General features: G+C 35.5%; 2 protein-coding genes across 2 annotated transcripts in view; one reads left to right on the forward strand and one right to left on the reverse strand.

The window, feature by feature from the left end:
- Positions 1 to 1,075: 1,075 nt before the first annotated feature.
- LOC133327403 (inositol polyphosphate 1-phosphatase-like) lies at positions 1,076 to 3,034 on the reverse strand. Its single transcript, XM_061535961.1, has 3 exons — positions 2,816 to 3,034; positions 2,431 to 2,704; positions 1,076 to 1,737 (listed from the first exon to the last, which is right to left on the reverse strand). The coding sequence occupies exons 1-3, from the start codon at positions 3,032 to 3,034 to the stop codon at positions 1,076 to 1,078; spliced, it is 1,155 nt and encodes a 384-aa protein (XP_061391945.1).
- Positions 3,035 to 8,413: 5,379 nt separating this feature from the next.
- The window catches only part of LOC133327404 (UNC93-like protein MFSD11), a 34,841-nt gene continuing 16,680 nt past the window's right edge, over positions 8,414 to 26,574 (forward strand). Inside the window, exon 1 of the mRNA XM_061535962.1 lies at positions 8,414 to 8,481. Within this exon, the coding sequence (XP_061391946.1) occupies positions 8,414 to 8,481 (68 nt within the window). The remainder of the gene's footprint in view (positions 8,482 to 26,574) is intronic.

The following is a 26,574-nucleotide window of genomic DNA, read 5'->3' on the forward strand; positions in this document are numbered from 1 at the left end:
GAATATTCTTCCAGAGACTACAAGACTACAGAGACTTAAAGACTACAAGACCTCTAAGCGTGGATTTTTTAAAGAATATTTTTCAAAGACTACAAGACCTCTAAGCGTGGATTTTTTAAAGAATATTTTTCCAAAGACTACAAGACCTCTAAGCGTGGATTTTTTAAAGAATATTTTTCCAAAGACTACAAGACCTCTAAGCGTGGATTTTTTAAAGAATATTTTTTCCAAAGACTACAAGACCTCTAAGCGTGGATTTTTTAAAGAATATTTTTCCAAAGACTACAAGACCTCTAAGCGTGGATTTTCTAAAGAATATTTTTCCAAAGACTACAAGACCTCTAAGCGTGGATTTTTTTTAAGAATATTTTTCCTGAGACTTGAAGGCTTCTAAGCGTGGATTTTTTAAAAAATAGTTTTTCCAGAGACTTGAAGGCTTCTAAGCGTGGATTTTTTAAAAAATAGTTTTTCCAGAGACTTGAAGGCTTCTAAGCGTGGATTTTTTAAAAAATAGTTTTTCCAGAGACTTGAAGACTTCTAAGCGTGGATTTTTTAAAAAAATAGTTTTTCCAGAGACTTGAAGGCTTCTAAGCGTGGATTTTTTAAAAAATAGTTTTTCCAGAGACTTGAAGGCTTCTAAGCGTGGATTTTTTAAAAAATAGTTTTTCCAGAGACTCCAAGTTTCTTCTTCTTAGCTGGCTTGTTAAAGAACGGTTGTTCCATAAGACGAGCTTAAAAGGGATTTTCAAGCGCGTCGGTCTTGTGCGCAACTCCGCCAATTTGAAAGACCACCTTCAAAGATGTTGTTTTCTACTTGGTCTTTCCATCTGATTCGTGGCCTTCCAAGGTTAGATTTTTAAAAATACATAACCCATAATTGTTTTATATGTATATAGACATTTATTTGTTGTTTTTTTTATTTAGTTATAAATAACTACATTTATATAAATAATACATATATTTTATTTTTTATTGTTATTTTCTTTTACACAATCATCAAAAATATTTTTTCTTTAGGAAACTCTGGACCATGTCAACAATAAATTATCCTATACTCTAATGATTTTTAAAATATTTAACTATTCGCCAACTTCTGCAATAGATCATCGAATAATTTAATATCGCGTACCGCAATTAAACCATGGCGATTACATTTCCAATCGACCGTGGTCTCCTCCTCGGCATTCTCTGACTCCTCTTCATTCGGGATATATTTCAATGGTATTGGTTTACCCTCTCGAATGCTAGATTGAAATTCAATAATATCACCATTGAGAGAACGTAAAATTGCTTGCGGTGCACAGGTATCCCATTTAAAGGTTGACCCCTTACTCAAAACATAGGCATCCACTTCATTGGTAATAACTTTAAGGGCCTTATGGCCAGCTCCCGCTGAGAAGGCAAATTCATAACCTAATTCTAACATTTGTTGAAGAAGTTCAGCACGTTCCGAACTGGAAAATATACCCAAAAGGCGTCCCCGATCCGAGGAGGTATTTGCTAATGCATTGCAATGAATCTGCAAATTTGGTAGAGCTATACCCCAAAACATTGCCGAGGTGTAGACATTTTCTTGCAGTTTGTTGCGGAAAGGTTGACAGATTACACCAATAACTGGAACTCCTGTGGTGGTGTCATACACCCCGATTAGTACAGTAACACAATCCAGTCCCGTTGAGGTTATGCCAGGGAAATTTGTAAACATGGTGTCGCCAGATATATATTCTGCCGTAGCATCTGTTTTGGGATAAAAAATGTTAGATTAGTGAACTTTTAAAAAATAATTTTTCAAATATATTTATAGGCGTGGTTGGGATTTTTTAAAATATTTTTTTAAGCATCCAAATCCATGTCTATTTACAGATGTGGATTCTTTGAAAATATGTTTTGAGTCTACTTATAGGCTTGGATTTTTAAAAATATTTTGCAAGCCTATTCATAGGCGTGGGTTTAAAAAATATATTTTTCAAGGCGTTTTTTTAAATATTTTTCAAGGCGTAGATTTTTAAAATAAAAATATTTTTCAAGGCGTGATATTTAAAAAAATTATTTTTCAAGGCGTGATATTTAAAAAAAAAATATTTTTCAAGGCGTGATATTTAAAAAAAAATCATTTTTCAAGGCGTGATATTAAAAAAAATATTTTTAACGGCTTGATATTTAAAAAAATATATATTTTTCAAGGCGTGAATATTTTAAAAATATATGTTCCAATATTAAAAAAAATATTTGTCAAGGCGTGAATATTTTAAAAAATATGTTTCAATATTCAAAACATATTTTTCAAAGTGTCGATTTTTAAAAAAAAATATATATTTTTCAAGGCTTGGGTTTAAAAAATATATTTTCAAGGAGAAAACAGGAAGAAACTTCTAGATTGGACTTCAGAGATCCCTTTTTAAAATCTCTATGAAATCTAAAAACACCCACCTATTGGATCTATCCACACTCCCAGCTGCGAATAGTCCACATCATTTGGCAACTCGGGAATTTCTTCATTCAGTTCCTTATCAAATGTCACCTGACGATGAACTTCTTCGGCTAATATTTTTGCCGCTTCTTGGTGTTCCTCTTGTAGTATGGCAAGCAGACATGCCTCGGTCTCTGTGGCAGTAAGGCCCACAACAATTTCAATATTTTCTCCATTGGCATTGGTAAAATTGGGGGACTCCTCACCCCGTATGTTATCCTTCATTTCTGGAAACTGTAAAAAATCAACAAAGGGGGAACATTATGCCTATCTATAGCTAAGTTTATTTATATCCGAACGCATACAAAAGGCAAAAAGCAACAACAACAACATTGAAATACATACCTCATTGCCAACATCGTATTTGATGGCCTCCTGTATGAGCACATCAGCCAATGTCTTAAAATCATGTTCAAATCTGGCATTGGCTTCATCGCCCGTTTTCTCCCGTACCAATAGCGACAACAATTGTTGATTCGAACGGCAAATGCGGGCTATGTTGGCTGCTTTCTCGGCGGCGTTGATGAGGCTTCGTAATAAATTATGATTGTCTGTGGTAGTCATCGCTTTTGCGGTTAGACGGCGATATTCCTCCGCACGTTTTCCCAGTGGGCTATGGAAGAAGATGGGTGCGTGACCTTGTTGCTGAGAATATTTGTTCCAGCACCCGAGGGGGGATGGATGCCAAACAATGTTCTACACATAGTCGTTGTTGTCATCGTCATTAATTAAATTATGTAGTAAAAAAATAGTTATGGTTACTATCTGACAGGTCAGCCGTTAACAACAAACCTTCTTACCTTCCTGCTGCAGAATAGATTATTTACTCAATGGAAATTTTATTTTGCACACAAATTTAATTGTCTGCCTGTCTGTATTCTTTAATGTTTCTTATTGTTGCTGTATTTTTTGCTCACATTCAATCACAACCGCTTAATAAATATTTTTTGCAAAACTTTTTGTTTACTGGAATGTTATTCTTTCGTCCGATTTTATTGAGTTCCGCCGCTGCCTTGTCGAAGTGTTTCTGTATCGTCGTCTCTCAATTTACTCTGTTGGATGCCTCAGGTGTTGTGTGCCGTCTGTTGTTATGTTTTATGTTGCCTATTTATAGGCGCTGGGGGTGTCAAGTGTTGGTAAACGTTTGAATTTTGATGTTTTGTTGCATTTAACAACATTAAAAGGGAAACGGATATTTAGAGTTGTAAAATACCTAAATTAAGGGTGATTTATACTAAACCATTCAGGTAAACATTTGAAATAGTTAAATAAAATATTGATTTAATATATAATGAAGGAATAGAACACAAAATATATAAAAATCGTAAGTACAGCCCTTTTAAAAATATTCTTTAGAAAATCTTGGCTTTAAGGGCGATTTATACTAAACGTAATTAAAAAAGAAAATATTTAAAAATACAAATTAAAAAATCAATTAAAATATATATTTAAAAAAATATCCACGCTTACTTACTTAGCTGGCTCATGACAGAACAATTGTTCCATAAGCCGAACTTAAAAAAGATTTCCAGGCGCGTTGTCTTCTTCTTGATATTTTCATCTTCCCCTTCTGCGTAAACCATCACTTAGCTCGCTTTTATATGCCTTTTGAGCTTAGGTATCTTCATCCATTCTCACAAGATGGTCTAGTCAAAGTAGTCGCTGCAGCTCGATTCGTCTGACTATGTCGATGTCCGAGAAAAGATGGTATAGCTCATGGTTCATTCGACGGTGATATTTCTCATCGACGCAGATCGGCCCATAGATCTTCCGGTGAATTTTTCTCTTAAACACCATACCACAGCCCGGGTAATATCAGCGTCTTGTGGAGTGTAAGTTTGATCTGGCGAGAGGTGGCCTTGTTTCGGAATTGCTTTCTTAGACCATTGTAGCATCTCTTGCCCAACACTATTCTCCTCCGGATTTCAAAGCGTATGTTAATAGATTTGTTTATGTTGGTACCGAGGTATATAAAATCGTTCACTACCTCGAAGATGTAGTTTTCAAGCTCCACGTTTGGTTCGAGTCTACTGGACGTCTAGCGTGTTGATAACATCGGCTTGGTCTTTTCACCATTTATTTCCAGTCACACTATGTCAGACCCCTTCTCAATTTGTTGAAAGGTTGCTGTTACCGCTCGCAATGTTCGACCCGTTATGTCGATGTCGTCGGCGTAGGCGAGTAATATATGCTGTTTGGTGTACAGAGTACCATTTCTGTTTACATTTGCATCTCGTATGACCTTTTCCAGCAGGATGTTAAATAGGTCACACGACAAACTGTCACCTTGTCAGAATCCTCGTTCGGTATTGAAGGGCTCCGAGAGGTCCTTTCCTACTTTAACTGCTGACATTGTACCAGTTAAAGATATCCTACATAGCCGTATTAATTTTGCAGGAATGCCAAACGCAGACATAGCTTTAAACGGAAAGGGCTGTCGAATGCGGCTTTATATTCGACGAATAGGTGGAATGTGTCGATGTGTTTTTTGGCGGGTTTTCCAGGATATGGCGCAGAGTGAAAATCTGGTCAATGGTAGATTTGCCAGGCCTGAAGCCGCATTGATATGATCCAATAATGTCATTGACCACTGGCTTCAATCGTCCATACAGCACGCTGGATAGCACTTTATATGCGATGGGGAGGAGACTTATTCCTCTATAGTTGGCACATATCGTTGGATGATGAGGTTCTAATCATTGGGCATTCATTCCTATGAAAAATATTTAAATAATACGACTTTTGAGGAAACATATATAAATATCCTGACTGTGACCTTTTCCCGGAAGAAAGAAAATTCGAATCTTTAAGATAACGTAAATGGTTCGCGACCTTTACACAGGAGATGCATCAAAAAATTGTGCTATGTTTAAAAAAATTCTATCCATTTCGAATGAAAGGTGATGATTTTTAATATCTAACACCGATATCGTAAATCCTCTGTCATATTCAGAAATGAAATCGGGGTGTCTTTTAGTACATTAAAAGATTATAGTGCATTATTAAGACCTATATAGTCACGGTGTATGTCACTGAACTCACTATGCAAATAATTCCCTTTTTATTTGTTGCAATTAAAATGTTAGGTCAACAAACCCTTATCACACTAATTTCCGTCTAATCTATACTCAAGAGATTATCTATTAAAATATATGGTAATTTTTCGCGCAGATAAGTTCTATTTACTTCAATATTTGCATTTGTTTTGATGTCAACACTAAATAAATACCAGTAAACAGATTTAACGCTTACCAACACTTTTTTCTGTTATATGTTTGGGAAGTGTTCAGAGAAACAAGTAAGTTGTTTAGATGTGACAAATAACGGTTTTATCGCACATATGTATGTGGGGCAGAAGTGGAAAGAATAACAATCAAAGAAATTGTTATTAAATTGTTGTTTTTATTGTTTTAAAATTAATAACAAATAAAAGAAATATATGTTTACAAAGAAGTGCAGAGAAAGAAGAATTTAATTCTAAGAAATATGCCCTATCTGTCTTGCAACAATTGGGGAGCCAATGGAAAACAAAAACAAATCAAGCTCTCTCTCTCACTCTCTCTCTATCTCAATGAATTTGGAGCATAGGTGCCCATCAGTATACTTTAAAGTAGCTGCCTACTCACACGCATTGTTATGCTCTTTCAGTCAGTCGTTGTTTGACAGGCAACAAATGAACACATGCTGGGGTGCCCGCACGACTCCGTGTCCGCACAACTAGAAAATCGACGAAATAACACTTAGGGTTAAAAGTGTTTCAGTATATTTGGATTTTTATTTTATTATTCAAAATGCGTTTTGTATGTTTAAAAACAACAGAACAATTGCTGTTTTTTTGAAAGAATTAAATATTTGATAATTATCGTAGTATTTACTATTAATATTTAATATTACAATATGATTATTATCTCGGTATATGCTACTTTATATTCTTTTTTAGATTTTTGTGACATATACAATTTGTAATTCATATAACAACATTTTTAATAATGATTTCAATTATATAATAACAAAAGTTAAATTCTTCAGTAATTTTTCCGACCACCAAAATGTACACACAATTTTGTTCGGTACTGTTCTGTTTTCTCTCACACATACTAACGCATTTTAATTTTGGGCACCTATGATTTGGAGCCTCTGAGACATAGGTGCCCAAAATTAAAATGCGTTAGTATGTGTGAGAGAAAACAGAACAGTACCGAACAAAATTGTGTGTACATTTTGGTGGTCGGAAAAATTACTGAAGAATTTAACTTTTGTTATTATATAATTGAAATCATTATTAAAAATGTTTTTATATGAATTACAAATTGTATATGTCACAAAAATCTAAAAAAGAATATAAAGTAGCATATACCGAGATAATAATCATATTGTAATATTAAATATTAATAGTAAATACTACGATAATTATCAAATATTTAATTCTTTCAAAAAAACAGCAATTGTTCTGTTGTTTTTAAACATACAAAACGCATTTTGAATAATAAAATAAAAATCCAAATATACTGAAACACTTTTAACCCTAAGTGTTATTTCGTCGATTTTCTAGTTGTGCGGACACGGAGTCGTGCGGGCACCCCAGCATGTGTTCATTTGTTGCCTGTCAAACAACGACTGACTGAAAGAGCATAACAATGCGTGTGAGTAGGCAGCTACTTTAAAGTATACTGATGGGCACCTATGCTCTGAGAAAATAACTAAAAAATACAAACAGAGAGCCACAAGAAATACCAGCAAAGAAGACATGATAAAACAAACTAAACTAAATTGATGGGGGAGGAGGCGAGTAGTGACTTTTTCTTGTTAGATTTGTTTTTGTATCTTTTTGTTTTGGTTGTCTGTTCTCCATTCCATACTTGTTGTATAGGGCACCTACTACTAAACACCAATCATTCAAACATTGCTATGAGGGGTAGGGCACTGACATTGCAAGTGGATTTGTAGAATTCTTTTAACTTGATTTGTTGTTGTTTGTTTGTTTTGTGTACACAACAATGGATGGCGTCAGCAGCGGCGACGTCGACGCCAACGTCACGTTGACTGGCTACCTTTATTAGCACACAATTGTAGCCGTTCACTATGATTGTCGCTGGCTCATTTTGCTTTGAATGCTCCAACGTGTCTGTCGTGTGTATATCGCCCGTCGTTGATTCGGATTCGCTTCAATTTGTTTTTAATTCTGTGTTGCGCGCATCGCTGCATAAAGAAATGTGTTTTTCAATTGAATGCTAAGTTAATTTCTTTTCATTCACATGATTTTTTGCATTATCGTTGTGTTTTATATTGCAACAACAAACAAGTGAATTAAAGTAAGAAGAAAGAGAGAAAGAAAACAAGAAAAAAAATTATAATAAATTTACGCCCTACATTTGTAACACAATCGTCGTTGTTTAAAACGGAATTCTTATTAGAAAAAAAAAAAACAAAAACAAATAAGAATTGAAATCATTTGTCAATTACGTGATTTTGTACGGGTGGAGCCGCCGCAACTCACAACCATTAAAAGAAAGTGCATATTTTTTTGTAAAATAAAATTAAATATTGAATTGAATATTTCAAATAAATATTTAAATAAAAATAATTTCAAATACACAACTAATTATCACAACGCACATACATAGTTGTTGTCGTATTACCCGGATGTCAAACCGCATATTTGTTATTGTTTTGGAGCCCAGTCATATCGTCGGCATATGAATGTGTGTGTGTCTATACCCTTAATATGTGTTTGAGTTTAGAAATGATCTGTAAAATAAAATAAAAATAATAATTTGCAGATAAATAAACAAAAATAAATTTAGACAAAGAAATTTAAGACGCGCCTCATAAAATCCCCAGTAACAGGAAGTTATAATTATTGCTTGTAAAAAACAACAACAACAACTACAACATTAGCAGCATCCTCATCACCGTCGTCAAACATGGATATCAAATTTGTCAATGTACTCATTTTGGGCTTTGGCTTTATGTTCGTCTTTACATCGTTCCAAACGATGGGCAACATTGAGGTAAGTTTCTATGCAGAGGGGAGGCGTGATTTTTGCCTCTGTCATTATTATGCCCTTCTAATTAGAGACACACAATAAAAAAGAGGTTGATCTGAATAATTTCTTGAATTTTTGAAAAAAGGAAATTTTTATGAATCTTAGTCATAGGGTATGAAATAGGTGCATAAAATAGGCATATCAAATGTCAGTATGTTATCGCAATTTTCAAAATGTGATCGCAAGCAATCTGAACCCGAACACTGGTATATGCCGTGCGAAAAAATTAGGAAACAAGTCAATATAGGGTCAGGCTGCGAATCCTCTTGAAAATTTTACCATACGTGTAATCATTGAGGCCCTTAGGCTTTCAAATGACACATTGCCTTTACGAATTTTAATAACCATGGGAAAATACAAGAGTTCCAGCAGAACTTTGGTGTAAAAAAGTATATCGTCGTCTTATATAAGGTAAAAATTTGCAAACGATCCGCGACCGTGCCTTTAACCGAATATCTGATCCATCAAATATATAAAACAAGTGAAAGTGATTTTATGTTCCATGGTTTACCTGACCAAAGTCATCAATAAGTGCACTCGAAGCATATAAACTAAATAGGTGGACTCAGATAAAGATGTAACTTTCGCTGTTAGTGTCATAGACTCTTGAGGCATTACTCCTCTCCAGCATCATGGACTGCTATCGATTTGAACTGTCTGTGTTCGAATCCCATTGACGGAGAAGATTGTTTTTCAAACTGGGCTTGGAAATGTAGTAAAAAACATTCAACAAAATAGCGCCACCTAGTGGGGAATTGCCACACTGTAAATCATTGACCTCAACCACTGTACAAAAATTAAAAAAGACATTGTCTCTAGGCAGCGATAGATGGCAGCCCCATCACTTAAAACAGGCTAGAGCAGATCACTCATCTCTTTAGCATACATAAGGACTAATCGAGTAAGATGGTGATAATTTGTGGAAGCCCTATGCTCCCAATACGTATCCAAAATGAGGTCAGATGTAGAAGACGTGGAGTTATAGGTTCGATGTGAAATTTTAAATTAAACCCTTAAACTTATAGGCGTGTTTCTTATTTCTTATATTGAAAAATTCTTATGGGCGTGGATTTTGTAAAAATATTGTTTCAATCATCTAGACAGGCTCGGATTTTTTAAAAATATTTTTCAATCATCTAGACAGGCTCAGATTTTGTAAAAATATTTTTTCAAGCCTGCTAATAGAGGTGGATTTTTTAAAAAATATTCTTCAAGCATTCTAATAAGCGTAGTTTTTTAAGCACCCTAATAGGCGTAAAGTTTTTATTTAGATCATCCTAATACGCGTAGATTTTTTTAAGCATCCTAAGGGGTGAATTTTTTCAAAATATTTTTAATTCAAATATTTTCCAAAATATTTTTTTCAATCTAATGGGCGTGGATATCTTAAAATTTTTTTTGAAGTATTCTAATAGACGTGGATATTTTAAAAAATATATATTTCACCGTCGACGCAGATCGGCCCGTAGATCTTTCGGAGAATGTTTCTCTCAAACACCCCAAGAGCTGCCTCATCAGCTTGCACGAGTACCCATACTTCAGATCCATATAACAGCACGGGTAGTATCAGCGCCTTGTAAAGTGTGAGTTTGGTCTGGCGGGGGGAGGTGGCCTTGTTTCTAAACTGCTTACTTAGACCTTAGTAGCATCTGTTGGCCAATACTGTCATTAGTTTTATTTATGGCGGTACCAAGGTATATAAAATCTTTAACTACCTCGAATGTGTATTTCTCAAGCTCCATAGTTGGTCGTAGTCTACTGGACATCTTGCGCGATGATACCATCAGCATGATCTTCTCGCCGTTTACTGCCAGACCCACTTTGGCAGACTCCTTCTCAATTTGTTCAAAGGCGGCTGTTGCCGCTCGCAATGTTCGACCCATTACATCGATGTCATCGGCGTAGGCGAATAACATGTGTTATTTGGTGTACAGAGAACCATTCTCTTCACCTTTGACCCTCTTATGATCTTTTCCCAGTAGGATGTTAAAAAGGTCACACGACAAACTATCACCTTGTCTGAATCCTCGTTCGGTATTGAAGGGTTCCGATATATCCTTTCCGACATTAACTGCTGACCCTGTGCCGAACGTAGACATGGCTTTAAACACCTCTGAACGGATAGGGCTGTCAAATGCGGCTTTATAGTCGACGAATAGGTGAAATGTGTCGATGTGTTTTTCGTGGGTCTTTTCCAGGATTTGACGCAGAGTGAAAATCTGGTCAATGGTGGATTTGCCAGGCCTAAAGCCCCATTGGTATGGTCCAATAATGTCATTGACCATTGGCTTCAGTCATTCACACATCACACTGGATAGCATTTTATATGCGATGGGAAGGAGACTTATTCCTCTATAATTGGCACATATCGTCTTGTCTATTTTTTTGTGCACGGGACACAGGATGCTGACGATCCAATCATTGGGCATGCATTCCTCTGGCCAAATTGTACTAATCCGCTGGTGCATACTCTTGACAAGCATCTGACCACCAGTCTTGAATAGTTCGGCTGGTAACCCATCGCTCCTGCTGATTTTTTGTTCTTCAGCCGATTAATAGCTATTCGGACCTCATCATGGCTAGGTGGTATACATTCTATACCGCCATGTCTTATTGGTTCTTGGGTATCTTCTTCACCGCCACTATTTGATACCAGAAGCTTTTCAAAATGCTCCTTCCAGATCCTCAGCAGGCTATCTGCCTGCGCCAAAGCATTCGGTTTGGTATTTTACTCGTTGATAAAATTTCCGGACATCATTCTGACTCCTGTACATCTCGCTCACGTTTTTCTTGTTCTTTCTTCTTTTTTTCTGAGAATAAGTTTCTCCTTTTCACCCGATAATTCTCCATCACATTACGTTTTTCATATCGGTAGCATTACGACACTCCTGATCGTACTATGGGTTTCTTGATGGTGGTTTTTGGGTATCCAAGTGTTGCTTTTGCTGCAGTTTGTAGGAAGTGGGCAATTTTTTGCCATTGTGCTTCTATACTATTATCGGGACAAGAAGTGCTTTCGTCAAGCAGGTGTTGTGTTTGCAGCTTTTCGACGTCGAGTTTCCGCGTTTTATTAGATCGCACATTTGCTGCTACATTATGACGAGTGCGAACCGTGGCTGCTACAAGGTAGTGGTCCGAATCGATATTCGCTCCTCGGATCGATCGGAAGTCTAAAACAAAAAAAAAATCAATTTGGTTTCTCGTTGCCTGATCAGGAGAGATCCACGTGGCCTTGTGTATATCGAGAAGCTTGAATAAGTTGCCTTTTTTTTTTGCTGCCGCGAAGTCAATCAACGTCATGCCGTTGTCGGATGTTTCTTTATTATGAAGGCAGAATTTTCCGACGGTTGGGCCAAAGACATTTTTTTCCTTCCGATTTGTGCATTAAAATCTCCTAGCAGAATTTTAATGGCAGGGCAGCGATCATATGCTGTTTCTAGGCGCTCGTAAAATATGTCTTCGGTCGGAGCATGGACGCAAATAAGACTGATATAAAAGAATGTCTTGTTTCATGGCAGCCTGTCCCTTTCCATCGCATTTCCTGTAAGGCAATAATATCGGCTTTGTACTTCTTGAGCACATCCGCCAAAGCGAAAACTGCGCCTGTTCTGTACAATGTGCGCACATTCCAATTGCAGAGTAGCAGATCGTGGTACTTTATACGTTTGCGGGGGTCGTCAACATTAGAGGGGTTTGGTTTTCTTAGCTTTTTCATAGTAGGTCGGGTTTTCCGAGTGTGGGCAACTAACCCGACGCCTCAACCCATTTTTTATAGTTCTTTTTATACCCTTCACCACACTGTGCTACAGGGTATTATGTCTTTGTGCATATGTTTGTAACAGGAAAAAGGAAACGAGATAGACACATGGTTCCTTTTGAGAATATGCATAGAATCACTTTCTAAGTCGATTTATGCATGTCCGTCCCTCCGTCCGTCTGTTGGTGTTAAATTGTAAACAAAGTACAGGTCGCATTTATGATCCGATTTGGATGAAAGTTGGCACAAGTCACTTATTTGGCCCAAGGACGAACCCTATTGAATTTGATTCAAAATCGGTGCAGATTTAGCTATAGCTCCCATATATATTTTCGTCCGATTTTAGGTAAATAGGGCACCAAAGTGCCTATATATCTTTCGATTTGCACGAAATTTGGTGTAGCGTACTGAATTAGGCCTAGAACAATGTGTGTTAAATATCCTGAAAATCGGTTCAGATTTAGATATAATTCCCATATATAGTTTTGTCCGATTTTATGTAAATGTTGCATATTATACTCAAATGAGTCTAGAATGACGTGTGCCAAGTTTCGAGAAAATTGTGTCAGATTTAGATATAGCTCCCTTATATATTTTCGTCCGATTTTATGTAAACGGTGAACCGAAGTCCCTATATATCTTTCGACTTGCACGAAATTTGGTGTAGCGTACTGAATTAGGCCTAGAACGATGTATGTTAAATATCGTGAAAATCGGTTCAGATTTAGATATAGCTCCCATATATAGTTTTGTCCGATTTTATGGAAATGACGCACCAAAGTCCCTATATATCTTTCGATTTGAGCGAAATTTTGCATAGTATACTCAATTTTCGTCCGATTTATCGAATAGCGTGTATCAATTTTGCTATAAATCTTTTTCCATAAATTTGACTTATGGTACGCAGAAATATGCCCGAATGAAATTAAATGTATCAGAGTTTGCAGATAGACATGAGTATGTTCCTTCGAGGGAACATTGACATGCAATTGTAAGGGTGAAGGGTATCATATAGTCGGTCCAGTTCGACTTTACAACTTTCCTTACTGGTTATACCCTACACAACTATGTTGTCAGGGTATTATAGCTTTGTGCAGCCCGAAATATTGGTCCTAGACCCACCTTTAAGTATACCGATCGTCATATCTCGACTAGCTGAGTCGATCTGTGTGTCCGTTCGTCCGTCCGTCTGCCCATTATAATTTGTAAACACGATACAGGACACATTTATGGACCAATCTTCACGAAATTTTGCATGTAGGAAGGGTTCTGACCAATGAAGACCCCTATTGCTTTTGGTAAAGATCCGTTAATATTAAGGGGATGAAATGGACCAAAAACTTTATTTTTTGTCTTCTTTTCTGATCGCTCCACAGGCCGCAATTATGGCCCGATCATCGGCCCGAATTTTCACATGGGGAAGGGGGTCGGGCCAAAGAATAAGCATGCCTGTTTTGATAAAGATCGGTCAATATTTAGCTGGTCAAATGGACCCTGACTTTTGTGTGAAAAATCGCAAAATTTGTATTCTATGTCGTATATATTTACTCCTGAAGGACATAGACCCTAGAAGCCGATAGTATATCCAAGAGGAGTGGTTGACCTTTAAATTGATACTAAATATATTGATGTATCTATTCGGATGTGGGAGTTACACATAAATATGTACAGGTGCTTACGTATTCAGATAGTATTCAGTAACCCATTACCACACTAGTGGATGGAAATATAGCACTGATCGCTTTGAAGTGTTCCATTAGGTTCCAGTTATGGTCAAGGACAACGCCTATAATTTTCGGTGATGATCAGATAACAATTTTGGGATGAAATGGACCGAACATTTAATTTTTGTGTTGTTTTTTCGAGTCGATCTATAAGCCACAATTGAAAGCCGAACATATCGGCACAAACCACGGTTAAAGGAAACTGGACGAGTAATTAGAAGGGCTGTACTCAATATTAGTAATATTCAGAAAATATGTCAGTGTAAGGAAGAGGTGCTGTTGACCTCTTATCGGCAAGAAGATGCAACTATCACGAAATATTGCCCAGTCTCGGAATTAAAAATCGGCAGAAAGTTCGAGTTCCGTGGCAGTTGTGTAGGGTATCGTATGGTCTCACTGGTTTAAAAATATTTTTTTAAACATCCCAATAAGCGTGATTTTTTTTTTAATTTCGCACATTTCTCAAAATTATTATACCGCACAAAATCCTTTACCTTCAAAATATGTATGCTATTACAACGAACATCCTTGCCCGTCAAGTTCAAAATGCATGAATATTCGTCGATTTTAAAGTATTTCGACGATACACACACACACCCGCCCACCTACACAACGAGTCACACTGCTCTGGTTGTTGTCCTCGACCTAGAACCTTAAAGAGCAAAAACAACAACAAATAATAAATATTTGTTGTTGTGTATTATGCTACAATATGGTATATTCGTTGTTGTAGTTGTTATTGTTATTTGTATATCCTGAAGTTATGAGTATTTCATAGGCAATTGCTTTTATGGTTTGTATAGCTCTCATGTTTTAATTTTTTATATGTTTTACTCGAGGTTTTGTGGTTTTTATTGTTGTTGCCTGTTTGTTATTACATTTATGTGTGTATATGTCCTTGATATTAAAACAGGACAACTCAATAACGGCAAGCTCGATGAACATAGCACCCACACTTTTATGGATGCATTGCGGTCGCTTTTTTCTTCTGAAAGATAGATTGAACAGTTTTCTAAATGTCGTCATTCACAACGTAAGCAGCTGGAGGGGAGGGGAGGGGAGGGGAGGGGTAGGCAGTTCCATTCCTATGACATTCAATTTATTCCTTCGCCATCTATCCATTTAGCCATTCTGTCATAGCTTCGTGGAAAATCTTATTTGTTTGTAAATCGAATAAATTACAAATGACTTTCAGTTTCTTTTGTTTCGAAAAGTGTTTAGTTTGTGTGTGTGTGTGAGTGTGTGCGTTTGTATGTTTGCACTTGTTTTATGTTAAGGATAATGAATATTTTTTTCTCCTTTATTTACTTGACGACAGTTGTTGGTAAATTAATTTGATGTCCGTCCTATAATTACATCGCTGTTAAATAGAGACAAATGTGACGCCTTTTTATACACGACAAACGTCATTGGAATCTATTAAAAGGGGTTATTTTTTAGACACAATCAGATTTTTTAAAATGGTAAAACATTTTAAAAAAGATTGTATATAGGCGCAGATTTTGAAAAATTTTTTAAGCATCACATTAGGCGAGGATTTTTGAAAACCTTTTTTTTCAAGAAGTACAAAGCCGATATTATTGCCTTACAGGAAATGCGATGAAAAGGGACAGGCGTAAGTAAATCAGACGATTACGCACTGTATTATAGCTGCCATGAAACGATACATGAATTTGGCTGAGGATTCGTCTCCAGATTCACTCCAGTAGATGAGCGAATAGCTTTAATCCGTATAAAAGCGAAATTCTTCTACATCAGTCTTATTTGCGCCCATGCTTCGACCGAAGATAAAGATGAACAGACCAAAGACATATTTTACGAGCGCCTAGAAACTGCATATGACCGCAGTCCTGGCCATGACATTAAAATTCTGCTAGGAGATTTTAATAAAAAAATCGGAAGGAAAAATATTTTTGGTGTGGATTTTTTACAAGCCTGCTAATAGGCGTGGTTTTTATACCCTACACAACTATGTTGTCAGGGTATTATAGCTTTGTGCAGCCCCAAAAGTTTGTAACGCCGCGAAATATTGGTCCTAGACCCACCTTTAAATACACCGATCGTCATATCTCGACTAGTTGAGTCGATCTAGACATGTGTGTCCGTCCGTCTGTCCATTATAATTTGTAAACACGATACAGGCCACAGTTATGGACCAATCTTCACGAAATTTTGCATGTAGGATGGGTTCTGGCCAATGAAGACCCCTATTGTTTTTGGAAAATATCGGTTAATATTTAGGGGATGAAATGGACCAAATACTAAATTTTTGTCGGTTTTTCTGGTCGCCCCAGAGGCCGCAATAATGGCCCGAACATCGTGAAATTTTCCATGGAGAAGGGGATCAGGCCAAAGAATAAGCATGCCTGTTTTCATAAAGATCGGTCAATATTTAGCGGGTCAAATTGGTCCTAGACCCACATTTAAGTATACCGATCGTCATGTCTCGACTAGCTGAGTCGATATAGGCATGTGTGTCCGTCCGTCCGTCTGTCAATTATAATTTGTAAACACGATACAGGCCACAGTTATGGACCAATCTTCACGAAATTTTGCATGTAGGATGGGTTCTGGCCAATGAAGACCCCTATTGTTTGGGAAAGATCGGTTAATATTTAGGGGATGAAATGGACCAAATACTAAATTTTTGTCGGTTTTTCTGGTCGCCCCAGAGGCCGCAATAATAGCCCGAACATCGTGAAAATTTCCATGGAGAAGGGGATCAGGCCAAAGAATAGGCATGCCTGTTTTCATAAAGATCGGTCAATATTTAGCGGGTCAAATGGACCCTGACTTTTGTGTGAAAAATGACAAAATTTGTATTCTATAGCGTATGTATTTACCCCTGAAGGACATAGACCCGAGAAGTTTATATTATATCCAAGAGGAGTGGATATATATACCAATTATATTGTCGTAGGTACTCGGATGCGGGAGTTACACTTAAATTTTTACAGGTGCTTAGGTATTCATATATTATTTAGTAACCTATTACCACACTGGGGACGGAAATATAGCGCTGATCGCTTTGAAATGTTCTACGAGGTTCCAGTTATGGTCAAGGACAACGCCTAAAATGTTAGGTGATGATCAGATAATATTTTTTCGGATGAAGTGGACCGAAAACTTAATTATTTGTACTTTTCGAGTCGAAAGCCGAACATCACAACACAACCCACGGTGAAGGGAATCTAGACAAGTAATTAGAGGGGCTGTACTGATTATTAGTAACATTTGCTGACCTCTAGCCAGTCAAAAGTGTGCAAATATCGCGAAATATAGCCCAATCTCAGAATATAGAACCACAGAAAGTTAGATTTTCATGGAAATTGCGTAGGGTATCATATGGTCGGCCCCGTCCGACTATACTGCTCCGCTCACTGGTTTAAAAATATTTTTTCAAGCCTGCTAATAGGCGTGGATTTTTAAATTAAATTTTTTCAGGCCTATTAATAGGCGTGAATTTTTTTAATTTATTTTTTCAAGCCTGCTAATAGGCGTGATTTTTATACCCTTCACCACACTGTGGTGCAGGGTAATTTGTCTTTGTGTATATGTTTGTATCAAGCAAAACGAAACGAGATAGACACATGGTTTCTTTTGAGAATATCCACAGAATCACTTTCTGAGTCGATTTATGCAGACGGACGTAAGTTCGTCCGTCTGCCCATGTTAAATTGTAAACAAAGTACAGGTCGCATTTATGATCCGATTTGGAAGAAATTTTGCACAAGCTACTTATTTGGCCTAAGGACAAAACCTATTGAAATTCAAGAAAATTGGCTCAGATTTAGATATAGCTCACATATATATTTTCGTCGGATTTAAGGTAAATGGGGCACCAAAGTCCCTATATGTCTTTCGATTTGCATGAAATTTGGCATAGATTACTGAATTGAATCTAGAATGATGTGTGCCATGTTTAGAGAAAATCTGGAAAGGTATGGAATTGTTTGTAAATGCCTTATTAACCTCGAAGTGAGGCACCAGCGAAATTCTCATGTAGTTTGTGTCGTTGGTCAGCTAAGTACTTCGCTTTGTTACAAGAGACATTTGGGTTTGAAAGGTTTTTTTGTATAGAATCAATAGCTTCTGGGGAGAATATCCCAACAAAAAAACTAAGGGAACTGATGAGGATCAGTGGCGTGATCCGAAACTATAGTCTTCCCTGCCTTGCCCCTCGGCAAACAATGCCATACATTCCCCACTAATAAATAGTTATTTTTTTTTTATAAAAACAACAAACTGGGTTCAGCCTGACTATTTTGCAAAAACAAAAAAAAAAAAAAAAAAAATTAAAATCGGTTCAGATTTAGATATAGCTCCCATATATATTTTCGTCCGATTTAAGGTAAATGGGGCACCAAAGTCCCTATATGTCTTTCGATTTGCACGAAATTTGGCATAGCATAATGAATTAGGTCTAGAATGATGTGTGTTAAGTTTTGTGAAAATCGGTTCAGATTTAGATATAGCCCTTATACATATTTTCGTCCGATTTAAGGTAAATGGTGCACCAAAGTCCCTATATATCATTCGATTTGCACGAAATTTGGCATAGCGTAATGAATTAGGTCTAGTATGATGTGTGTTAAGTTTCGTTAAAATCGGTTCAGATTTAGATATAGCCCCCATATATATTTTCGTCCGATTTAAGGTAGATGGGACACCAAAGTCCATATGTCTTTCGATTTGCACGGAATTTGGAATAGAGTACTGAATTAAGCCTGTAGTGATGTGTGCCAAGTTTCGAGAAAATCGGTTTAGATTTAGCTATAGCTCCCATATATATTTTAGTCCGATTTAAGGTAAATTGGGCACCAAAGTCCCTATATGTCTTTCGATTTCCACGAAGTTTGGCATAGCGTAATGAATTAGGTCTGGAATGATGTGTGTTAAGTTTCGTGAAAATCGGTTCAGATTTAGATATAGCTTTCCTATATATTTCCGTTTAATTTTATGTTAAGTTCGTTTAATTTTATGTCAAAGTTTCTTCGAAAAGCATACCTCTGTTAGGATACATATGACGAATATACCCAAAGTGGTGAATGGTATCATATAATCGGCACCGTCCGACTTTACTACTTTCCTTACTGGGTTTTTTAATATTTTTTTCAATCTACTTTAATTCGCAATGCTTTGGGGGTAATATAAATGATAGGATTACATACATTCTTCCTTGAGCAAAATTTGTAAAATTGCGGACATCAATGTCAACTAATAGATTACAAAAGCTGATTGATGGACAATAGTAACACAAACTTCTTATCAAGGATATCTTCCGACAATTTCTTCCTGCCTCAGTTTACTTTGTAATTATTGTAATAGGCTTAAAAAGCTTACTATTTTCTCAATCTTGTTTTTTTGCTATAAAAAACAATGTCAGTTTTTAATAAATAAATAAATTATTTTATGTGTTCTAATCTGGGCTATCGTCAAGGCAAAATCATTATGTGTTTTCAATATTATGCGTAATTATTTAATTTTAATTATTTAATATAAAATCAGTTTAAAGTCTCTTAAAAATATGATTTGTTTTTTTTCTAGATATTTATATGCGTGAATTTTTTAAAAATATTTTTTGGAAGATATTAAAGATTTGGATTTTTTAAAAATTATTTTTGAAGCATATTTATAGGCTTGATTTTTTTTTTAATATTTGAGCATATTAAAAATATGTTTTGAGCCTATTTATAGGCCTACATTTTTAAAAATATGTTTTCAGGCATATTTATAGGCGTAGATTTTTTTAAAATATTTTTTTCGTGGATATTTTTATGTCACATTGAAATAATAGTTGATATTGAAATATTAAATATATTTAAATATTAATCAATGTTTAGAACTAGTTTGAGTAAGAATTTGATAAGCAACATTCAAAGTCCAATAAAAACACCAACTGATTTTGAAAAAAAAAAATGGAACGAAAATCACAAATACTGCGCAGTTAGATAAATTTTGAAACGTGTTTCAAAAGTGGGTGTATGAACTCACATAGAAGAACTCGTGTTAAAAAATAAACTTGTTCTTTTCAAAAACCTTGAAATGTTGTGCGTCATTTCAATTTTAACAAAAGAATCATGACACACCCATTGTGACCCATTGAATTAAAAAAACCAGTGAGCGGAGTAGTATAGTCGGACGGGGCCGATCATATGATCATACACAACTACCATGGAACTCTAACTTTTTGTGGATTTTTATTCCGAACGTGGGCAATATTTCGTGATTGTTGCACCCTCTTGTCCGAGTAGAGGTCAACAGCACCTCTTCCTTACACTGATCTATTTTCCGAATTTTACTAATATTCAGTATAGTCCTTCTAATTACTTGTCCATACTCCCTTCACCGTGGTTTCTGATGGTGATGTTCGGCTTATAATTGTGGATTATATATCGACTCGAAAAAAATACAAAAAAATTTGATTTTTCGGTCCACCTCATCCCAAAATTATTATCTGATCATCACCGAAAATTATAGGCGTTGTCCTTGACCATAATTGGAACCTCATGGAACACTTCAAAGCGATCAGTGCTATATTTCCATCCACTAGTGTGATAATGGGTTACTGAATAATATCTGAATACGTAAGCAAGCACCTGTAAATATTTACGTGTAACTCCCACATCGAATTACATACGACAATATAATTGGTATCAATTTAAAGGTCAACCACTTCTCTTGGATATACTATCAACATCACGGGTCTATGTCCTTCAGGGGTAAATATATACGCCATAGAATACAAATTTTGCCATTTTTCACACAAAAGTCAGGGTCTATTTGACCCGCTAAATATTGACCGATCTTTATCAAAAAGAACATGTTTATTATTCTTTGGCCCTATCCCCTTCTCCATGCAAGAATTCGCAATGTTTGGGCCATAATTGCGGCCTCTGGAGCGACCACAAAAACCGGAGATTTTAATTCGAACATTCTTCTTGATCAATCACTTATTAATAATATGTTATCTCTTGATTTATTCGTAACCAATAGTGTTAATCCAACTCACTTTTCTTCTACAGTAAACACTTTACTCGATCTATTTTTTGTCAATAATCTGAAAAACGTTCTGCTGTATGACCAAATATCCGCACCATATTTCTCAAAACATGATTTAATATTTCTAGCTTATAAATTTAATGTTCAAAAGGAGACCCAAGTAATCTCATTCCGTGATTATAGGAATTTGAATTACGTCGCAATAGAGTCGAAATTTCACCAAGTAAACTGGGATCGTTAATACGGCCTCATTTCTGTCCATCAACAAGTCGAATACAACGAAACTGTACCTGTCGTATCTAAGAGGATATCACCTAAAATAAAACCTTGGTTCAACTCGTCTATTAAAACATGTATCGGCGAAAGAGATACAGCTTACTCTAGATGGAAGCGTTTTAAAACGCCAGAGCTTTATGAGGTTTTCCATTCCGCCCGAAGAAGAGTAAATAGCCGCATTAACATCGCAAAATCCAATTATTATCACACAACATTTAGATCTGCGCTAGACTCAAAAAGTAAATGGAAAGTTGTCAATGATCTAGGAAACGTATCATGGTGATGTGGACGAACTCAATGAAAAGTTTATTAACGTACCTTCTCTAGACACTGACCCGTCTTACTATGGATTTAACTCAGGGACATTAAATAATCTAGCTAGTGATGGGAATTTTGAATTTCACGGTGTTTCAAATAATGAAGTTCTTAAATGCTTCTTTAAAGCGCCTAACGCCATTGGTCCTGACGGAATTGACCCTAAGTTTCTACGAATACTACTCCCTTCTGTACTGCCATACATAACATATCTCTTTAATTCCATACTCACTTCGAGCACATTTCCTAGTCGTTGGAAGCATGCAAAAATCATACCTATACCAAAATCAAATTCATAATTTCGCCCAATTTCAATTCTGTGCTTCCTTTCAAAAATATTTGAAAAAAAATCGTGCAGGAACAAATGTCCGAGTATCTTCAAAGAAACTCACTGCTCAGTAATGTTCAATTTGGTTTTCGTGCGGGGCACAGCTGCACCACTGCTCTTATAGAAGTTTCAGAGTCTATAAGGTGCGAGATTGACGAAAATAAGATATGTTTTCCTGTTTTGCTTGATCACTCAAAAGCATTTGATACCGTCGGCCATCAAAACTTGTGTTTTAAACTTCGTCGTTTTTTTAATTTTTCCACAACTTCTACAAAACTAATTTCGTCCTATCTTTCAAATAGATCTCAGTCAGTTTACACTGGAATCTTGATCTCTAAATCTATGGCTGTAAAAAAAGGAGACCCCCAAGGATCCATCATAGGTCCGCTCCTCTTCTCCTTATAGTCAAGCACACATGTACGCAGATGATGTGCAAGTATTTTTGAGTAGCTCTCTAAACAATATAAGTCAGTGTGTAGAAATTCATAATCAGGATCTCTCTAAATTATGCGAGTGGGCTAAAGCTAATGGCATATTATTGAATCCGCTTAAATCAAAATGCTTGATCATTCACAAAAACAGAAAAATATCATTGCAGCGTACTGACATTATTGTCAACAATGAAAAAATCGAGTTGGTATCCAGCGCCAAAAATCTTGGAGTAATTTTCAACAAATCATTAAGCTGGAACAACCATATCACTGCTATCGTAGGACAAACCTACTCAAAATTAAGGGCTCTGTGGCTAACACATTCATACACACCTCAAAACCTTCCTAGTTCCAAGCTTATTGTATGGTTGTGAGCTGTTTGCCAATTGTGATTCCCTCTGTCGTCACAAATTGAATGTCGCATTTAATAACATAACACGATACGTGTATGGCCTAAGTAACAGACAAAATGTCTCACAGTATTCTAAATCCTTGTATGGAGTAAATTTCGACTCACTTCTTAAAATCAAATCTCTACAACTCCTTCATAGAACTATTCTCAAACAAAAACCAACGTACCTGTTCAAAAAAATTACATTTGCAAGATCACATAGGGGAAGAAAAATTATACATTTACGTCGAAAGAGTCTGGTTTCTGAGAGACAATTCTACATTGGCACGATACGCTATTGGAATGCTCTACCATCTGATTTGCAATGCATTGACAATATAAGTAATTTCAAAAAACGGATTGTACAACATTTTTCATAATTGAAAACGTTAGGTTTGGTCATATAATTTATTTGATTTACTAATCGTTCTTTTCGTTAACTATTGTAATAGAAACATTTTTTTATTTTTTATTGTAGTTCAATCTTTTTTTAAATTATCTCAACTCAATTAATCATATTTATTATTTTCCATAATGTATCCATTCTTACCACTTTTATAATATCTAAGATACTTATTATTAAAAAATTATGGACATGTGATTATATATAATCCTGTACTGCCACTTATAAGACTTTTGTCTTGTTGTACAGGAAAAACATTAATTAACTTAATAAATAAATAATTAAGTATTTGGTCCATTTCATCCCCTAAATATTAACAGATCTTTTCCAAAAACAATAGGGGTCTTCATTGGCCAGAAGCGGTCCTACATGCAAAATTTCGTGAAGATTGGTCCATAACTGTAGCCAGTATCGTGTTTAGAAAATATAATGGACAGACGGACGGACACACATGTCTAGATCGACCCAACTAGTCGAGATATGGCGATCGGTATACTTAAAGGTGGATTTAGGACCAATATTTCGGGGCGTTACAAACTCTTGGGCCTGCACAAAGCTATAATACCCTGACAACATAGTTGTGTAGGGTATAAATATTCTATGGTCCAGATCCTTATAGCCTCAAATATGAGGAAAAACTTTATTGACATTTACACCCAATTTTTTTTCTACGTTGAATTTATTTATCCCTCCATTACAGAAGAAAAAAATATTTCCTTGAATTACAAAAAAATAAAATATGTGTTTGTTGTTGTTGTTGGAATTTTGTTATACAATCACTTTTTTTCTTCTTCTTAGGTAATACTTTATCGAAGGCAAACATTTACTGCTATGGAATTTCCTTTTAGCCAATTGATATTTAACTCCAACTGGTGAATGGTTGGCTTTAGACCACAAACAAAGCACAGAGAAAACAGAACAACTGCAGACAACAAACACAACAACAAAGTCGAAGGCAGTTTGGTGGGCCAAAATACAAAAAAACAAGGCTATCGATTGGGCGGGGTGTAGGGGTGAAGTGGCAAACTCTATGGTTACAAAAGACTATAATTTGGTATTTATTTTTTATTGTGGCTATTGATGGTGTAATCGAAGCCGCCTTAACAACAACAACAACATGCAAAACTTTATACGCCCTGTTTGGCATTTGCCAACTATTTTCTAGAAATATTTTTTGTTGTTTTACAAATTAGAGAAGCAGATACGAAACTATCATCATTACTACTTAGTTTGACCAGAAAGATTCTGAAATTCGTCCTCATTTTTAGGTCGTCCATGAAGCAGTTCTAAGCCTTCACCTGCTGGAAAAAAATGACTCCCTTGAATTCAATTTGTATCTAAAACTCTTCGATCGGTCTTCAGTTTATCTATGAAAATCTCCCTGGTCTTCAGCATCACTATGGAATAGTTTCATGGATTTAAAATTCCTTGTGTTCAGCTCATTTTTAATAGACACTCTGGCCTCCAGCTGGTCTTTAAAAGACTTGCTGCTCTAGAATTTCACTATAAATGAAAATTTATAAGGCCTAACTTTCGTTATGAATTCTTCAACTTGGCTATGGCCTTCAGATTTTGTATAAAAGAATGCCTGGCCTCCATGACATATATTAATTACAACCTAATCTCAATTTCATCTATGAAATATGTTATGTAATACTCCCTTCCTTTCATCAGGTCACTGTATAGCTAACGGATAGACACACCTACATGCGTATTTAATTTCACCTTCCAAACTATTTCAATGTCAATATCAAATGATTTAATCATAAATCAATAACCTCTGCGGAATTTCAATTTAAAAAAATATAAATATGTTATTTCAGATACACATCAATCAGGTTCACTGACCTCTAACATTCGCTATGATGGCTTTGTTATTATCATCGAAGCATTCCACTGAGTGAAAAATGGTTTATAATTTCACATTGAATTGGGAGAAAACAAAAAGCTCAACCAATACTTTCCACCAACGCAAAAGCAACCTAAAAAGTGCTGGTGGCAGGTGCGTGCCACTTACCATCAGAGCATTGCTTGTCAATATTTGGATGTATAAAACTAAAAATAATTATTTTCAAAAAAAAAAAAAAAAAAATATTTGACGACTTCATTTTAAAGCAGAACGGAGAATGACCTTCAAAGTCTTCCTGAACACATGTTTCTACTACTACTTAAAAGTTTTTAGAAAACATTTCACGCCTATAAATATCCATCAGAAAATATTTTTAAAAAATGCACGCCTATAAGTAGGCTTCAAAAAATTTTCAAAACATCCACGCCTATTTGTAGGCTTGAGAAAATATTTTTAAAAAATTCCACGCCTATAAATATCCATCAGAAAATATTTAAAAAAAATTCTACGCCTATAAGTAGGCTTCAAAATTTTTTTTAAAAAATTCCAAGGCTATAAATATCCATGAGAAAATATTTAAAAAAATTCTACGCCTATAAGTAGGCTTCAAAATTTTTTTTAAAACATCCACGTTTATTTGTAGGCTTGAGAAAACATTAAAAAAAAATTCCACGTCTATAAATATCCATGAGAAAATATTTAAAAAATCCTCGCCTATAAATATCCATGAGAAAATAATAAACAAAAACTACGCCTATAAGAAGGCTTCCAAAAAAAATTTAAAACATCCACGCCTATTTGTAGGCTTGAGAAAATATTTTTAAAAAATTCCACGCCTATAAATATCCATGAGAAAATATTTTTAAAAAATTCCACGCCTATAAATATCCATGAGAAAATATTTAAAAAAATTCTACGCCTATAAGTAGGCTTCAAATTTTTTTTTTCAAAAATCCACGCGTAATTGTAGGCAATATTTTTAAAAAATCCACGCGTAATTGTAGGCAATATTTTTAAAAAATCCACGCGTAATTGTAGGCAATATTTTTAAAAAATCCACGCGTAATTGTAGGCAATATTTTTAAAAAATCCACGCGTAATTGTAGGCAATATTTTTAAAAAATCCACGCCTATTTGTAGCCTTGAGAAAATATTTTTAAAAAATCCACGCCTATTTGTAGGCTTGAGAAAATATTTTTAAAAAATCCACGCCTATTTGTAGGCTTGAGAAAATATTTGTAAAACATCCACGCCTATTTGTAGGCTTGAGAAAATATTTTTAAGAAATCCACGCCTATTTTGGCATCAAAAAATGTTTAAAACATCCACGCCTATTTGTGGGCTTGACAAAATATTTTTGAAAAATCCACGCCTATTTTGGCTTCAAAAAATGTTTAAAATATCCACGCCTATTTGTAGGCTTGAGAAAATATTTTTTAAAAAATACACGCCTATTTGTAGGCTTGAGAAAATATTTTTTAAAAAATACACGCCTATTTGTAGGCTTGAGAAAATATTTTTAAAAATTTCACGCCTATAAGTAGTCTTCAAAAAAAAATTTAAAACATCCACGCCTATTTG

This window comes from Musca vetustissima, unplaced genomic scaffold, assembly GCF_032173495.1.
Source record: "Musca vetustissima isolate MV318-11 ecotype Yass unplaced genomic scaffold, APGP_CSIRO_Mvet_v1 utg10925, whole genome shotgun sequence".
NCBI classification, from domain to species: Eukaryota; Metazoa; Arthropoda; class Insecta; order Diptera; family Muscidae; genus Musca; species Musca vetustissima.

Excerpts from the sequence above, each read along its gene's own strand:
- LOC133327403 (XM_061535961.1), bottom strand. The coding sequence starts at position 3,034 with ATGACTACCACAGACAATCATAATTTATTACGAAGCCTCATCAACGCC. Across the intron at positions 2,705-2,815 it reads AATACGATGTTGGCAATGAG|TTTCCAGAAATGAAGGATAA; the intron begins GTATGTATTTCA and ends GATTTTTTACAG. Across the intron at positions 1,738-2,430 it reads AGTGTGGATAGATCCAATAG|ATGCTACGGCAGAATATATA; the intron begins GTGGGTGTTTTT and ends ATCCCAAAACAG.